Below are 17,922 nucleotides of genomic sequence, written 5' to 3'. Positions count from 1 at the left end.
CCTTCTCTGAAATACATCTGGACATCAAGTGCCTCATGCTGGACATCAGCAGCACTTCATACTTCCAGCTGAAGAACTTCAGAGCTTACCCATGATCACAAAGTTTAAACACGAGAGTGCCACACATAGCTCCACAGCAGCATTCTCACTCAGTTCAGTCAGAACACTTGCCTTGGAAACACTGTTACTGAGATGGGGATTTGGAGGTGAATTAGCTTTGTTTTTCCTCTTACTTCTCAACATTAGGCCCAGTTGATCTTAATATTGACAAAGAGTTTTCAAAGCGCATTTAAAAACTCCCCGAGCTGCAGAAGTTTCCTGGAAGGCTTACCCTTCTGCAGGGCTGGGTAACCGCTGTACTTTATAAGCAAGAAACAGATAAAACAACAAACGTTTTTTAGTGTTGCTTTTTTTTTTTTTTTTTTAATGTTTTAAGTTATGTTCTAAATAAGCCAACTTCATGGCTATTTGTCATTAAAGCAGTTATAATTACCCACTCGCTAAAATTGGAGAGCCAAAACCCTCCTGTCCTCAGCTTGCACAAAGCACTTTCCAAGAAGAACACGTGTGCAATACACAGCTGCCTTTGACTTCACGTATACACACACGCGGCGAGAACGACTAAGATCAGTACCGGCAGAGGGGAGATTTGAGCGTGCTGCTATTCGCACTGAGCTTCGTAAGCACCATTCACGCCTTTATTTCCCCACGACACGCGGTGCCAGACAGCTAAAAATACCGCCGCGGAGCGCACCTGCTCCTCTCCCGCAGCTCCACCTCGGGCTCCGAGAGCCCGGCCCCGTCCCCATGCCCGCAGCCCCGGGCACGCCGCCTCGGCCGGGAGCGGCCCCGCAGCCCCTCACCTGTTTTAAAGGCCATCTGCTTGTCCTGCCCGCCGCCGAAGAGCTGCAGCATGGAGACGAAGAGGACCCCGCACGAGTTCTGGATGCCGAAGACGGCGCCGTTGCACCACATGGCGGCCAGCATCACCACCCAGCCCCAGCCGCCCTCGGGGGGCTCGGCCGCGTCGCCCCCGGCCGCCGCCCGCGGTACGGCCGCGCTCTCGTCTCCCGCGCACCGCTCTCCGCCGTTCTCCCGCCGCGCTTCCATCGGAGGGCCGGAGGCGGCCGCGGGACCCCCGTCGTCCCGCGGCGGCGGCCGCTCGCTCGCCGGCGCCATCCTCAGCCGCGCCGCTCCGTTCTCCCGGCAGCCCCCCGCCCGCCTCAGCCGCTGCCCGCGGGAGCTGCGCGCATACCCGCGGCGCTTCTGTGCTCGCGCGCGCGCACCCCCTCCTCCTCAGCGCTGCCCTTCCCGCCCCGCGGCCGCCGCTTTATTTTAAAAGGGGGGCTCCCGCGGGGGCGTCAGCGGCGCGAGGAGGCATCCCCCGCTCCCATTGGCTGAGGGCGGGGAGCGTGGCCTCCCTTCCCTTGTGTCCCCCCCCTCCCCGCCCCCCCAGCGCAAGGGGTGGGGCGGTGCCGCGCCGTGTCAGCGGCGGCGACGAGCGCCGGTGCCGCCGCCCCTCTGGAGGTGGACGCGAGGCCGCTGACGGCCCCGCCGCGCGGCTGCTGGGGAACGGGTGGGGACGGAGCGGGACGGGGAGTAAACAAGCCCCTGGCCGCGCTCCCGAGCCTGGCTGGCTCCTCGCGGGAATGGGCAGTTCCACCCGGTGTCCCGCCGCCCTCACCCTTCCCGTGCGCTGAGGGGAAAGTAATAATCCCACCTTCGCTGTTTCTCTGTTTTGTCTCTCGGTGTCCTACTCCCTCCTACAAGCCCGCGGCCACGATGGAAACAAACCTCGTTCCAAAATACAGCTCGGCTTCACAGACCGTGCCTTGTTTTGCGCAAATTCCTCGGCCGCTCTCCACGTGTAAAGCAGGAGCTGAAGAAAGTGAGCCACACGATGATGTAACGATGTAACGAAAGCCCAAGTCATAACACACGCCGGCCGAGTAGGTGTCTTCTTTACGAATGACTGGCTGTTGGAATTAATTGGCCTTTGAATTCCTAAGCCTGCGTACTCTGTGTCCTCCAGAATTGCTTTAAAAGAAGCTAATTTAAAAGTAGTTAAAAATACAGTTATGATCCTAATGATCCACGTTTTATAGAGGCACAGATCTTGCTGCACACTCCCTCTGTTGCCCAGAGAAGCTGTGGGTGCCCCATCCCTGGAGGTGCTCGAAGCCAGGTTGGATGGGGCCCTGGGCAGCTGAGGTGGGGGGTGGCAGCCCTGCCCACAGCAGGAAAGTTGGAATTGTATGATCTTTAAAGTCCCTTCCAACCCAAGCCAGTCTATGACCCTGTGGTTTGTCTTTTTGACATGGCCATCCAGATCAAGCACAAAGAAATGGTACGTACATATACAAGAGCAGCAGAATACAGAAAAACTAAAAGCCTGTAACAAAAACTTAGTACAGCTGTATAAAATGCATAAGAATTGTCAAAGCAAAGAGGATTTTTGGGCAACTGGTGAAAAACGCGTTCCCCCAGGGATCAAGTTTTATTCTCTGTGAAAAGCCCCAAATATATCCCAAACAATTTAACAAGCAGAAGCTAACACCCAGCATCCTCCGGTACCTCTGTCCCAAGGCTGTTCTCCAAATCTTGCTGAGCTTTCTTACAGTAAGTTTGGCTTCACCCAGCACCAGGTAACTGTTTGAATAGTTCAGACAGATAAAACCCTTTTTGGAACCAGATTCGATCTTCAGTACGCTTGCCAACAATGATTAACCTAATTAAACTTTTCAGTTGCATAGAAATAAACAAGGGCAAAATCCAAGACTGAGACTTAGTGTGGCTGATCAGACAGGTCATGGTTCTACAAGCACTTACATATATTTCTGTTATGTAGACTCCTCAGATCACTTCAGCCCCCTTTGTGAACGGGGGGCTGTGACCTCTATGGTATATGGACAAATGTGCTTGTAGCAAGAACCGCGTGGGTTTTTTTTTCTGTTTTGGATGGTGCTCAGCAAAACATAAGACTAATTATTTCTCCCTGTGTTTTTCAATATAGTACTTATGTGTTACTGTTTCATTTCCCTGTTTTCACATAAACACTGTCAATTACTCCTCCAGCTTTTTAAAAGTAAAGGATGTGATTTTTTTTAAAACCATTGTGAACATATTATGTGCAACTTCTGCTTCAGGACATTTTCATAATGGATTCTATTTTACAGTTCATAAGTGTTGTTTTTCCCTGAGTTAGTATGAATTGACTGTTTTCCCTTTCTCCTCACATTGTTGGGAATGGAGACTCACAAACGCTGTCTCTCTGATGCAAATGATTTTTATAAGCCTGACGGATGTAGTCAATTTGTATGTTCCTCCAGTATTCTCTATCTTATTGAGCTATTTATACTGTCAGAACAACATGGTTTATGTTATCAAACATTAGGGTAGGTGGGGCTTTCCTTTAAGGGAGCTTGCTAGAAGTCTTAAGTAGACATCTAGGGAAATTTAATACCACTTTCTCTTCGGCACACTGTGCTCCTGTCAAAAGCTAAGTCTCTTCCCTTTTGAGAAAGGTCTCTAGAGATCTGAGCTATTTCCCTCATAGTTCTCAAGAACAATAAAGAGTCACTCTTCCGAGTTAGATAATTTTCAATCTCCACCTTCCATAGAAAATGTGCTTTGCAAACAGAACATGAGCAATTTTAACCACAGTTCGATTTCCATACATTTTTATACCAAATAATTCACAATAAAAATATTGGTCTTCAAATATTTTAATCAAAGAGTTGGGGGTTTTTGCTGCTTGTTTGTTTGCTTTTTTAAGAAAAAGACTAGTTGAAAGAAAAAATATATACCTGGTATATTAAATACCTGATATTATAGATAATATATGTCCGATATTGAAGATATACCTGAAAATCAGGCCAATTTTTTATGGCTCTGTTATTTGTGCTCTGCATGATCGCAAGATCTCATGAGAAAGAAAAACAATAATAGAAATAACAGTTAAGCAGAAACAAAAGTGAAAAAATAAATCAGCAGAGACTGAATCAGCTGACAAATAAAGATTTTGAACTAAGATGTGAGAAGCATCTTGGTTTTGTCCCTGTTGATTCATTCTTGCTGATTGTCATTCACTTGCTATGGTGGTGCTCAGGCTATGCCTAATTTTGAATCAATATAGCAAATGCCCATTTCAGGTAGGAATTTACCCAGTCCTTTCTAGGCTGTCAGTAGCACCTTCTGCAACTCTACCTGAAATTCCAGACAACAACCTAGTAAATATTCACTCCCTGTATCACAAACTATTGAAAATAGACCAGTTCTTCAGCAGTTCTCACCTGTAGTACATGTTTCAATTACCAAATACGTAAAAAGATAAAATTATTGCCAATATAATTCAAGTGTGCTGTTAGTGACATGTCAGGACAGCTTTTTCCATAAATCATTTTATCTGTAGAAAATTTTAGACTTACATAGTATTCTGCAAAGGTAAAGAGGACAGAATGCCAAGTCTGAAGAGTACGTATTCAGAGTTTTATTTTTTCTTCTTCTGTTGAGTAGTTTAGAATTCGTACTGCACTCAATGAAAAGTGTATGCCTATGCATTGAGGAAAAAATAGGCCTTTAGTAAAATGCTTATTGTGTCCATCAAAAATGCTCAACCTTTATCACAAATCTTCAACAGGAGGAACAATAGGTGCAAAACCAAGAAATTCTGCACTGTATGGAGAGGATAACGCAGAATTCTGCAGCCACTTAGAGTAATGCATACGCTTAATCATTAAGCCATCCAGTCGTTTAATTTTCAGCTAGTATTTATAATGCACCTATTCAACAGAAGGATTTGGCCTTAAGTCAGAAAGATGAGATAAACAGGATGGCCATTAAAACACAAAAACACACGCTATCACCAACTGTGTGAAGATCAGCATCAGATTAAATCCAGTTCAGTGAGTAGTGTTTATGCATCTCTCAGCCAGACAGGATGTTCTACTGATGTTTCAGACTGGGCTCCTGCTGAGCAGTGTGTAGCACAGGGATTGCATCTCACCGTGCAAGTAAGTCAGTCACATGTTCCAAGATACAAAGAAGAGACCTGTGTTCTGTGGGGAGCACTGGGAGGGTCAAGCCATTGTTTTAGCATTTGATAATATGCAGTAAGAGTTTCCTAAAGGGCTATTATTTGTCAAAATATAGGTTCCCTCCTACTTCACAAAAAGCAAGAGTGTTTTCGGTTTTCATCATTTCTAAAGAAAAAGAGTACAAATAGAGATGGAAAGAACAGCCTAATATCTAATTAGTGAAGCTGAGAGTAAGCAGTGGTTCTGATTCTCACCCTTACGTTCATTTAAAACAACAGTTCCAGACTTACTATTTTCTTTTCTGAGTTCACCTAAAACATACGTTCTGTTTCAGGTCTCAGGGACCTGAGACATAACTCATCTGAAATTAAGTTTGGTTTTAGTTTTTTCCTTCAGTGATGGGACTTGGCAGGCTGTTATCTGGGACAGTTAGAGCTGCTGTTTATTGAAGGTAGTTAAGTGAAAGAAAGTAGTAGCGATTAACCCATAAACGCTCTCTGCCACCTACAAATCTCCAGTTGCACAAAGTGGTGTATTTGATTGAAGTCTTTCAGCATTGAAGTCCTTTGTTCTGCCTCCTAACGAGCTACACTGTGAGCATCTGATCAGAGCTGGTCATCTACGCACTGTTTGTAGGAGGGAAAAGGAAATTCCAGGGGACAATTCATAGGAATTTACTTTAAACATTAACATTTATGATGAGATAAGTGATATTAAAGGAGACCAGATGAATAACTTAGATGTAGGTACGAGAACTCTAGGCATCTAAGATTTTGGTAGAGTTAATCCCACCTTCAGATACCAAGTGGAAGATCATCTTCAGATAACTTTTATGCAGATTCCAAAAATGTAGTTTGTTTTGATCCCATTGCAAAATGAGGAAGCATGACGAATACATTGTCCTCATGTGATCATTCACCTTTTCCTTGGCAGTGAAATAACGAACACTGTTGGCAACATTCTTATTCAGCTTCAAAGTTAACTTCTGTTTCAAATGAGTAGGAACTGCTTCAAGCCATTGTTTTAGGCTGTCTTTTAGGCTTGGTTTGATACCACTATGCAGGTCAAGTATTTAAAAGCTTCATCCATTATCATAGGATCTAAGCACCTCAAAGTCCCTTCCTTTGTTTACATACGTTTGATATCTTTCAGACCACCTTTGCAATCTCAAGAACTCAATTTTGCTTTAAACAAGAGTATGGAGTATCAGAAAAGCAAATCTTTTATCAAATAAATCTGATCTGACTGTGGTCTAGCAGCAGATTTTGTTTGCCTGCTCAGTTTCTGCCTCTGCCAATACTCTGCAGCAAGTGACCAAGAGCAGAAGTGACACTGATCATGATTGCTTGCTTTTTAAGATTATCCACGTCTATTCCAAGTAAATGTACTTTGTTCATCACAGTTTGCTTTTTGTCATCTTGAAAGTGCTTCAGTATGCAAGGCTGGAACAAGGGTCAACAGATGTTGTGGCCTCATTTCACGGTATGATTTATAACTCTGTCAGCACTTTGCTTACTAGGTAAGCAAAACCATGTATCTGTGTGAGTCAGTTCAAATATGAAGGCGCATTTAAACTGTTAACTTCTGTGGAAGTCTTTGCAAATTGAACTGATTTCTATAGAGAAATACAAACAGTAGGATAAAAAAAATGTCATTCGAAGGGTAGTGTAAATATACTAAATATATCAAGGAATATTTTTCAGATTGGGTACATGTTTGCACTGAAAAAAACAGATTGTGTTGTTTTAAAGTATAAAAGAGATAAACAAGTAAGAAAAAGGCAATCTTCTTTTTTTTTTTAAGTTACTGTGACATCTCTACATCCATTTCTTAGCTGCTACTGGAAATCCTGATTTTAAAGTGAAATATGCCACATCAAAAAATCCATTCAGTTGCAGGTCAATTCAGAACAAAATTTACATACTCTCTATGGTGTGACTTTCTCCATTTGTCAGATATTTTACTCACAATTCATCCCCAGTCTAGTAACATGGAAAAATAGTTTTTAAGAAAAGGAATATAGAACTGCTTCGTTCAGCTTATTTTTGTGAAGTAAATAATGTGAGAGTTGCTCTGAGTGCCATCAATCATCACCTCTCTTAAAAGGAGAACTGAAGTACTTTTGTATTGACAGGGATTTTTTTTTTAAGTGAAATAAATCACATATCAATGCCCTTTCTCTAAATGCTTAGTTTACCTAGTGCTAAGTAAAAAGGTATAATTTTCCAAAAAGTAAACACACATACAGATCCTGCACTTTCTAGTTATACTCTTATAAAAGTCCATCCCTACTAGACAAACAGGGTAATCCTTACTTTAGCTATCATGCAGTGACGCAGTGTCTTCTACTTTAGTAAAACTTTTTTTCTCATCTAAGTCTTCCCTCTTCCTCTCACTAGGGTAAAATGAAGGTAATTTTAATTAAGGCTTAGTCGTATTTTGTATTAAATTAAGCTTCATCTAAAACTTTCCACTAGAAATCTTTAAGACTTCTACCTTCTTCATCTTCTAAGCCTTTAAGAACTCTTCAGCTGCTTGATAATCCGGCACATAGAGCACCATCCTTAAGGGAAAAAAGGTATGACAAATCAGCACTATGATACAAATCCAAACCACTTAACCCACAGGAATGATTCCTAAGCACATAGGAATTTGATTTATAACCATGTGCAGTTTCAAAATTCACTGTGATGGAGTCTAGTGCAGGATAATACTGTGCACTGACAAGATTTGGCAGTCATTAAGACCTATAGCGCTACTGACTAGGCCTGAAAACTAGGCACTGTCTGGCGTATAACTCCAAATTTAGGGTACATTTGTTAGGTAGAATGGCATCATTTATTATTAAGTCATTTTCAGTTTCCGTTATTAATCTGCAAAGCTGTCGGATGGAAAAACCACTTTCCTGGCAGTTCAGTGAACCCAGCCATAGTCAGAAGTTAGAGACACAAACCTGAGGTCTCACCTTAGCTTTTACAGAGACACTGCTATTTTGGGATGACCTGCAAGGGGATTTGTGTGTGCTTTAGTTTCTTCTCCCTTTGCTATTCCTAGGATGCAGGAGCAACACAAGAGAGCTAGCCTTATGTATTCTGGCCAAGATGCATGCTTTTTATCAAGCTCATTTTAGGGAGCAATCTATGCATGAGATACTAACTGGAACCACTAATTGTCACACGTGGGTTGATTTCTGATCCCTGGGTAGACATCATTTTGTTGCTGTTGTGTTCATCCTTTGCTCAGGCATTTCAGAGCCTCTCTGCTGCAGGCAAACCAAGTGTCACTACCCCTGAATTTCTGCTGCAAATTGCCAGGTACAGATTCCCTACGTAACCCCACTGTCACCACTGTGAGTTTTTTCTGTCCCTTACCCTTCACCAGCCTCTCTAATTAGTCGGCAAATTCTACCCTCATCTGCTTTGCTGATCCCAATAACATGGTTTCCTAAGAACTGTTTTCAGAAACAAGTTTGGTGTTGAAGCAAGGGGCACAACCTCAATGCAGGAATTTCTTATCCATAAACACATGAGGAGAGTGATAGGTTTATTTGTTTTTAAACAAGCTTTTGAACATGGTCCCTGTGGTCTGCTCAAACTATTCCCCACCAGCAACAGATTCCAGGACGCCTTTGAAGCCTGAGGCCAGACAGCCCTCCAGATTTCCTGTCCGACTGCTGGTTTCTGGTGCCATGCATGCTCTTTTGCTCAAGGAAACGCTTTCTTTTGTTGACCATGCATGGTTTCACAGGGCCCTGGCCACTAACCATGCAGATAGAGCGGCATTCCTCTGACGCTTTATCTCCAATAGCTCAGGAAAGGACCTTGAGTTAAAAGCTGTTAATCACATTCTCAGTCTAGGAATTCATTCTCATCACAGTTCAATCATATCAGCACAATTGGAAAGTCAAATTTCAGTCATTCTAAATACCAAGCATTTAAGATTAAACCAGCATTTCAGGGAGGACTCTTGAGTTCCACTTCCCACTAATTTCTTTCTTTTCTCCCTTCAGCCCTCAGTCTTGTGTCAAGGCAACTAAACTTTGAGCCAAACAAAGCTAGATAGAGCTTGCTTCATATCCTATTTATGCTTCTCAAGGCAAAAAGATCACCAGGGAATGAGTTAAGAAATCTTCTTCCCTGTGCTTGATCAGAACTTCTGCAGGACAGCTGGGGGCCGGAGCAAAAGGGCAGCTTGAATCTCCTCACCCCTTCCTGTGGAACTGCACCAACCCACCATGCTGTAATTGGCTGTACACAGCCATTTCCCTGTGAAAATGAAAGAGGAATTAAGATAGGGAAAGGATAATGCTGATTGTGTAACTGTAGTTTCTACATGCTGCACATCACCCCTGAAGCACTCCCCTTGCTGAGCTGAGAACCTTACTCTCATTTACATTATTTTCTGCTGCAACCTTTGCTGTGAACCTACTACAGAAATCTGTAATTTATTACTTATGCTATCTGTACCCGCATGTTCTGTTTTCTTGGGGTTTTTTTTTCCTCTTCAGAAAGTAAACAGCTTATTTCCCTTACACCCGTAACAACAATCTAATACTAAACACACATATACATTAAAATTTTCTTCCATTTCAGCTATCCACACTGATGCATAGCAGGACACATTGATGTGAGAAGAAGCATTCCAGAAACAATGCAGATTTTACACTATCTTCAGACAGGGATCAGGAGGTCTTGCACTGCACGTTCCAGCACTTCCAGCAGCATAACAAAGTGCTGAGTGTGTAGATTAGAAGAGCGTTAAGTGCTTTCCATTTGATGCATAACAGCAGTTACTTCACAGGCTCAGAAGCATTGATATCTGACCCATCAGTCGGTGACATGAAAGCTGAACTCAATGTTCAGAGGATCTTCTACATTCAGTGTGGTGTTACGGAGCTCACCTGCTAGAAACTCCTGCTCTCTAAGCTTTAAATGCTGCCTAAATGTCCAGTTACCTAATTAGAGATAGTGAGAGCAGGAATTGCCATCTGCCGGCCGAGTCAGGAATGATCTGTGCCTGCAATTCATTTCTTCATCTGTGTGGCTAAATTTGGAAATGGATTTGAGAATAAGAGATGGTGTGACGTGGAAACAGGACAATGCAGCTTGCAGCCAACTCTGCACATAGTGCATGGTGCTGCTCAGCCTTGCTCCAGGAAGGGCTGGGGAAAGACAGAGAAAGGGAATAGATTTTTGGTGATCCGAGACATCAGTGGGTTTATTGAGGTGTTGATTTAAAAACAGGTAGTCAGCAAAATGATTGTTCTGTTGTAGGAATCTTGTACTTTTGAAGGAAGTTTGGATATTGGGAAAGATTTCTTCTCAGAAAGAGCAGTGAGGCAGTGGCACAGGCTGCACAGAGAGGTGGTGGAGTCACCTGAAGTCCCTGAAGGTACCCAATAAACATGGAGATGTGGCGCTGAGGGATGCGGTTAGTGGGGATGGGCTGACCGTTGGCCTAGGTGATCCTAGTGACATTTTCCAACCTTAATGATTCTGTGATCCTATGAAAGTGATGAGTAGCCTTAGTTAGAAATTAACTTCTGCGTCTCACAGTGTTTTCTGCATGAGAAGAATCAGGGGAGGGTTATTTGACATCTTGTCTGGCAGACATCCACTAAAGGGAGACAACAGAAAATGGAACCCCCTATTTATCTCCTCACCTGCAGGCAGAGGCACCCTCCCAGCCACTGCTAATGTGTCACAGTGTCCTCACAATCTTCTCTGGTTTGCAAATATCCAGTAAGCTCAGGGTGCCCTAAGCCATGCACACTGCTCCAGGCATGTAAAATACAAGTGAATGATCACTTCCCTCAACCTGCAGGCTCTGCTCTCTCTGGCACAGACCAGTGAGTTTTGTCCTGACTGCTGCAAGAGAAACAGCATATGCAGCTCCAATATTGTTACAATATAAGAACAATCTTCTCCTCTTAAGCCTCTCCACATAGTTCACAAATTTATACATCTGTGCTGTATTTCCCTTCAGCTATGCCTCTTCCAGGCTGAAAGTTCATTCAGTCATATATATATTTGAGTATCAGAATGACTTTTTCACTCTAACATAATCTCAAGGTCTTACTTCTACATAGCCTTGGTTAGCTCAGAACAAATCTATTAAAAATGGTGATGTCAGAACCATTCATCACTGGCACTTACCAACAGCGAATTCAATTTGACCAGCATTAAAATAGCATTCTCAAAAGGGTCTCTGGATATTCTTGCACGTGGTGCTGGTCTCTACAACACCAACATATCCATCATCAGAAAACTTTGACGGGGCATTGTGTTCTCAAAACCATCAGTCAGTGTTGCCAAATCGCAGGACAAAGATTCCACAGAATACGGATCAATTCCAATTAAAAAAAATACAGGAAAGTCCATCCTAAATCAAATTGCAAGTAGTGGAACAACTTGAATATAGACAGCAATTGGAAAGAAAACTAGCAGGTTGCATTCATTCTGAGAAACTTAAATGACAAAAAAACCACCCCTTCTTCCATGTATATAAAATAGTGATTTCTAGTAGCCTATTTTCATTAGAAGGCTCACTAGAGAGGTCCTGGACTTGCTTTGTTTCCATCTCTAGCAACAGTAGTTCACTAAACAATATTATCTAGCAGGCTTATAGAACATTGACCATCATTAAGAAGAGAAAAATCAAAATGTTGCACGTCTTAATTAGCCTTGCAGCAACATCTATAATAATGCACACGATTCTATTTACCACGTTCTCAGGAAGAATGTAACAGAACAAGAAGTAGTACAAAGAGGATAAATTAGTAAAATGATACTGCTTTGAGTGAGAAGCATTTAAATTAATCAGACCCTTTATATTAATCAGAACCTTACAGAAATAAATCACTAAGGAAGCTAAGGCCTATTAAGTCATGACTGGCATGAACAGGCGAAAGGAAATGTTTATCTGCTAATTTTCAAATAGAAGAGCTAAGGGACATCCAAGAGAAGAATTGAACCTCAACTTTAACCCAAAGATTACTATTTCACTCAACAAAGCTAAATTACGGAACTAGTCAATACAAAATATTTAAGATGACAAATTGATAAACTTAAACTAATAGACAGACACCAAAGAAATAGCCAGTAATAAAAAAAATATCCTCAGCAAACAGGAGATCATCTCCAACTCAGGACATTTATGAACTGCAACTTTCCCTATACTATGAAATAATGGGAGAGTTATTGAAATAGAACTATGTTGAGTTTCTCCTTATTCTCTTACTCTTATCCAAAGCACAGGACATTTAACTTCATTTTAAATTCCAGGGTGATACACAAATGCAGCTTAGTGCTACCTCAGACAGTGCAGTTTATTTTCCACATCTGGCTAAATCTTTTTGGAAAGGTCCATCTCTAAATCATGTCACATCAGATCAAAAGAACTCTTGATGTGAGTTGAGCACACTTGTGGTTTTGGTCTTGTGACTTAAGTGCTGTACTTTGAATTTTCACCTAACTGAATGTCTTCAACTTAAAAATATTAGCATTGCTGTTTGAACTGTGAGCACATTATTTGGAATACAAAGGCACAAAATGTTTCCACTGCCACGAATCAGCTATCCCCAAGTCTCCTATCCACAGAATTTTCTTTCAGTGAGAAGTTTTGGCTTTTTGTTCTGATTAGGAATACCACGAGGCCTGAAAATGTTGCAATTCCCAGAAGTTCCATTTTCCTCACTGCTCTTTTCTCATTGCAGACTACAAAATGTCAGCATGCTTGTAAAAGGAAGGCTCATATCGCTTACAAACATTCATCCTGTAGATATCGTTGTTTAAACATCTGCTGATCTTCCATGGTCCCATTAAGATCTCTCCCACAGCAGTGAGCTGAGTTGGATTTTCTGGTCCACAGAACTTAGACACAGGAATTCCCACATCCCACACCCAAACCATCAATATAAAACAACAAACCACTTTCATCACACAAGTACTTCTTGGCAAGCATAAAATACAAAAGAGGGGTAATGATCCTCCAGACAAAAACAGGAACGCTTGTTCTCATTAAGGGTTTCCCTTGGATTTTACTCAGCGCAGTAAGAAACTGCTCAACACTCCTCAGCAACCTGGAATTGCAAGTAAAGAGAAGCCCTCAAAAGTTAAGAACTGGAGGCACCTTGTTTTTCATTTTTTGTTTGTTTGTTTCAAGGAGAAGCTACCACAAAGAGGGAAAGCCACATCCAGTCTCTGAAGAGCTACATGTTACTTCAGCCTCTTGTTGGGGACTTCTTGTTCAAGCGGAGTTTCTACGATGCCTGATTCAGCAGCGTTCTGGGATCCTTCTCTGCAGAACTTAGGTATTACTGTCCAACAAGAAATAAGTGATTGTAAGCATTCAAAACTTGCTCTTGAAGACTGGACTTTGCTGATTTGGCCAAGAACAAAATGACCTTTAAGGCAAATCACAGTGAGTGCTATAAAGCTGACTGGGCCAAGTAAATATAAAGTTGGGGAGTTGTGGTATTTATTTTTTAGATTATCATAAAAGCCTCAGTTTTTATAAGTGGACTTTTTATGAATGGAACATGATTCATGATCCTTAGATAGGAATTAAATATATATATTGCGGTGCTCTTATGGACACCCATATGGTTATGTGTGTGAGAAGACAGCTGTGTGTGACAGATGGGAAAAGACATTGAAGATCTGCCTCTGACTTTCATTTTATAACTGATGATTTCTTCTCACCTGCAGGAAAACGCTTCCTGTATTCAGATCATCTTCAATTTGTTTTTGCAGATGTAATTCACGCGTTCTGATTTCTCTTTTTCCAGTCTTCCAAGTCAGATGTTCAATGCCCAGGAGAAGACTTGGAAAACCAGAAGGATTCTGATTTCAGTCATCTGGCTTCTGCTATGAGAAAACGCCTCCCCTAAAGCCATCTCTTAAAAGTTTGCCTGCTCTTTCTTAGTGCTCATTTGTTCTGCTTACAGAATCAGACCCATGGAAACTAGCTCCTTACGCACTAGGTTGAAAAGTTCATTCTGTTCTACTTTTTAATAAAACAAAACTTTCCTGTAAGTTCAGCTCCCACAGTCCATCACAAGCCTCATCTAGCTGGCACTGACCAAACGCTGGCACCATTTTAATAAAGCACATTTTTTTGACAAGTTTTTTTCCCTTCTCTGCTGGCATTTAATACATTTTTTTTCTCTCAAGGCACACTGGTCAGGTAACATACATCTCCTGCCACAACCATGAGTCTCTGAAGTCTCATGAGTCTCTGTCCCTTGACAGAATCTCATCCATGAGTTCACCTTTTGCACTAGATTTGTCATGCCATGTGCTGAACAAGCATTTCATTTTCACCTCTTCTTACTGTTCCTTTAACTCTGCTTTTTCCCTTAACAGACAGCTTTGTCTGCACGTGCTTGAACTCTTCATTCACTTCACCACATAAGCCACGGAAGAATTTTTTTTTTCTAGGAATTGACAAAAAAAAGAAGTAATTGCAAAGCCTATCAGCAGTTACCTCCTGAAAACAGCAACAGAGGGCTGGTGGAGTCCAAAGGAGATTTAAAATATTTTTCACAACTGAAGAAAACAACTAAATCTGTCTTCAGAGGAGCTGAGGACCGTGTGAGGAAGCAGTGAAGCTTTCCAAACATAACATACTACCACACACTCCTCTTGTACTTCTGCTCATGCTCAGACTAGGGCAAGCACAACCTCACATTTTATTCAAGCTCATTAAACAAAAGCATTCAACACAGCTCATAAAGCCTTTATTCATAGCACAGCTTCATAGCATCCAGCGATGGAGGAGAGAGGGGAGAAGAGCCTGTTGAAAAAAATCTTTAGAGTAGAAAAAATCTTTCCAGTTAAAACAGCAGCCGTGTAAGAAGTTCTGTCAGAAGGGACAGAAGGGAGAAAGAGACCGTTTCAAGAAGGTACCTGGAATGTTATTTTGGAGATCACCTTAAAACTACTCTGAAAAGATTTCTTTGTATGCTGCTACAAGGCACACACATAAGGTAAAGACTCTGTGACCAGGGCTGGGTGTAACAGATCTGGAGAGGTAATGGAAGCCATCACATCGACCTCACAGGCAGGAAACTCACAGCTTTAGCATTTTGCCTTTGATCACAAAGCAAGTTCCTTCACAGAAAGTTCCCGAGTTGTTGCTGCCACACGTATAAAATAATGCCTGCTTCATAGGGAAAGCTGTGGTGAAGCTCACTCACAAGCATAGGTCCCAAAGAACATCAATTTCATAAGGACAGACACGAAGCACTGATCAGGGCACCATCCCACAGCTGCACCTTTATAACTCCTCACAGCAGCATCGCTGTTCTAGTCTCTTCACACTCTTGTCTGTAAGGTGCATTTCTGCAGCTGTTTTAAGAAATATCATTATGCATTACCTATTGCCTTAAAAAAAAAAAAAAAAAAAAAGCCTAGAAACAGACCTATTTTCTGAAAAAATAAAGCCAGCATAATATTTGGCTCAAATAAAAATAATGTGCAAAGTAGTGGTAGTGTTTGCAGAGTGTGTCAACAGGAGCTTGAAAACTATGACCTATTATGAATTAAAAGCTTACTAGTGTTTATTGGTGTGCTGCATAAGGACTTTGGGGGCCCTATTAATACTTTATAGCAAGGTTTTTATTTATTTTTGTATGGTTTTGCAGCAAGCCATCTTAATATAAACTTCCTGATACAGGCCATGCAAGTGTCCTTCTTTTTGCTCACGAGAACTAAGGGAGTTAAACTTTTCTCTTTAGCCATGTGGCAGTTTGTTACAAATATATACTGCTGAAGAGCTTACATTTCCTTGTTGCATTGAGAATAGGTTCTGTCTCATGCAAAAGCATGACAACATAGAGTGAGGAGACATTTCGCCTACCTCTTCCATCCTACTTCCACATTCCCTCCCACACCTGTCCCTACATGAGAGAGGAACTTTTAAGTGAATGAGCTCAGAAAAACATTAGCAATTTGCATTCACAACTGAGAAGACACATCTCCTGGACATTTTTAGATAAGGAAACCCACACTTAGTAAAAGGAGTAAAATCTTTATCTGAAAAACAGGCAGGGAGGGATGAGGCGTCTGAACTATCTTTTGGCAACAGCAAGTGTTCATCCCCAGTGCACCCATCTATGGCTAACAAAGATAACCACCACTGCAGCAACAATTCCAGAGCACAAAGCAGTAACTCTCCTGCCAAGAGCCCAGCAGATGTTAATGATTTTATTTCACAGATTTAAAAGGGAGAAATAATGCCAGCACCTGAAGATGCCTAGAATTGAGCTTGGTCCTAAGCACAGGCTCATTTTGCTGCCTTCTCCACGCCATCAATGTCAGGAAAGAAGAAAAGACATTTAAAACTGCATTACATCATTTTGCACGCAAATAATTCAGCTTTACTCAGATCTTCGCAGGCAACATGTGGGACAACTGGGGGATCAGACCTAGCCAGCGTAGGTTCACAAAAGGCAGGTGCTGCTTGACCAACCTGATCTTCTACGACTGAGTGACCCACCTGGTGGATGAGAAAAAGGCTATTAACATAATCTACCTAGATTTCAGCAAGGCCTTGACACGGTCTTCCACAGTATTCTTCTGGAGAAGCTGGCAGCCCATGGCTTGGGCAGATACACTCTTTGTCAGAGAGCTGTAAAGAGCTGTCTCTATGCCTGGGCCCAGAGAGTGGTGATGAATGGAGTTAAATCCAGCTAGCGACTGGTCTTGAGTGGCGTTCCCCAAGGGTTGATACTGGGGCCTGTCCCATTCAATACATTTGGCCACAACAACCCCAGGCAACACTACAGGCTTGGGGCAGAGTGGATGGAAGACAGCATGGAAGAAATGGACCTAGGGGTGTTGGTCGATGCTCAGCTAAACATGAGCCAGCAGTATGTTCATGTGGCCAAGAAAGTCAATGGCATCCTGGCTTGTATCAGAAATAGTGTTGGCAGCAGGAGCAGGGAAGCAATTGTCCTCTGTACTTAGCTCTGGTGAGGTTGCACCTCAAGTACTGTGTTCATTTCCTGCAGATTTCCTTGTGTGATCTACATCTCTAATGCAGTGGTGGACAGGACAGCTCTTCCTCCTGTCCTTGGCTCTGGCTCCTGACCTCTGGCTTTAGAGTTTAACTCCTAATTCCTTGTTTCAATTTGTGCAGACCCTCTCACTAAGTGCCTCAATCCCTACATCAAGAAAGCAGGAAATTAAGCAAATAACAGTACAGAATGCAAAAGATATCTGAAACCAATCGTTAGCATTCAATGACATAGTAGAGCAGTCAGAAGAGAACAGCAGAACAATCATCAGGAGCAACTAAAGAAAAGCAGCTCAACTTTGGGACAATACAAAGTTGATCTGGACAGACAGTAGGAAACAGGTCCCTGCAGCTGTGTCCCATTGAAATTGGAGGATGTAAGCAAAGAGAGGCAAAGGGAGAAAACGACAGCAATCAAAACAGAAGACAGAGCACATGGGGGCAATGCTTTTGTAACTATCTTGGAAGGAGGGAGAAATTCAGACTTTCTGGGTGTTGTGTTGCATAACAGGAAGGATTATGGCTATTAGCAAGGGAGAAAGAATATAATGAGAATCTGAGGGAAAGACATTAATTATACATCTACTAAGTTCTGCTCAAAACCTTATCTCTACTTCCCCCGGTCAAGTAGACAGTCAGTCTTTCTTTGTGCTTATCTTAGAGAAGAGGGCAGGGAAGATCAAGCAGACAGAACAGGCAAGTCATAAAGAAAGAGCAATGAACAGCTGTATGTTGATAAACTTCTAAGACATCTGCCATGTTCACTGCTCCAAGTAGGTGATTCCCTTGCTATTTAGAATACCACTTAACCCAAGTTACTTTTAAGCTTTTTCTTTGGGCAGTGCTCCTATCTATTTCTTTGTCCACA

General features: G+C 42.2%; 1 protein-coding gene and 1 long non-coding RNA gene across 2 annotated transcripts in view; one reads left to right on the top strand and one right to left on the bottom strand.

Moving 5' to 3' along the window:
- SLC16A10 (solute carrier family 16 member 10) overlaps positions 1-1,295 on the bottom strand; it is a 62,674-nt gene extending 61,379 nt beyond the window's left edge. Inside the window, exon 1 of the mRNA XM_052678691.1 lies at positions 864-1,295. Within this exon, the coding sequence (XP_052534651.1) occupies positions 864-1,179 (316 nt within the window). The 5' untranslated portion in view covers positions 1,180-1,295. The remainder of the gene's footprint in view (positions 1-863) is intronic.
- A 3,507-nt stretch (positions 1,296-4,802) lies between these two features.
- Positions 4,803-13,942, top strand: LOC128078508 (uncharacterized). The gene is made up of 3 exons (XR_008205685.1): positions 4,803-5,012; positions 13,200-13,347; positions 13,825-13,942. It is a non-coding gene; the product is annotated as an uncharacterized LOC128078508 (long non-coding RNA).
- The last annotated feature ends 3,980 nt before the right edge of the window (positions 13,943-17,922 follow it).

This window comes from Tympanuchus pallidicinctus, unplaced genomic scaffold (assembly GCF_026119805.1).
Source record: "Tympanuchus pallidicinctus isolate F22 unplaced genomic scaffold, pur_lepc_1.0 scaffold1, whole genome shotgun sequence".
Lineage (NCBI taxonomy): Eukaryota > Metazoa > Chordata > Aves > Galliformes > Phasianidae > Tympanuchus > Tympanuchus pallidicinctus.
Note: the sequence above shows the minus strand (reverse complement) of the source record. Positions and strands in the feature narration are given on the sequence as shown.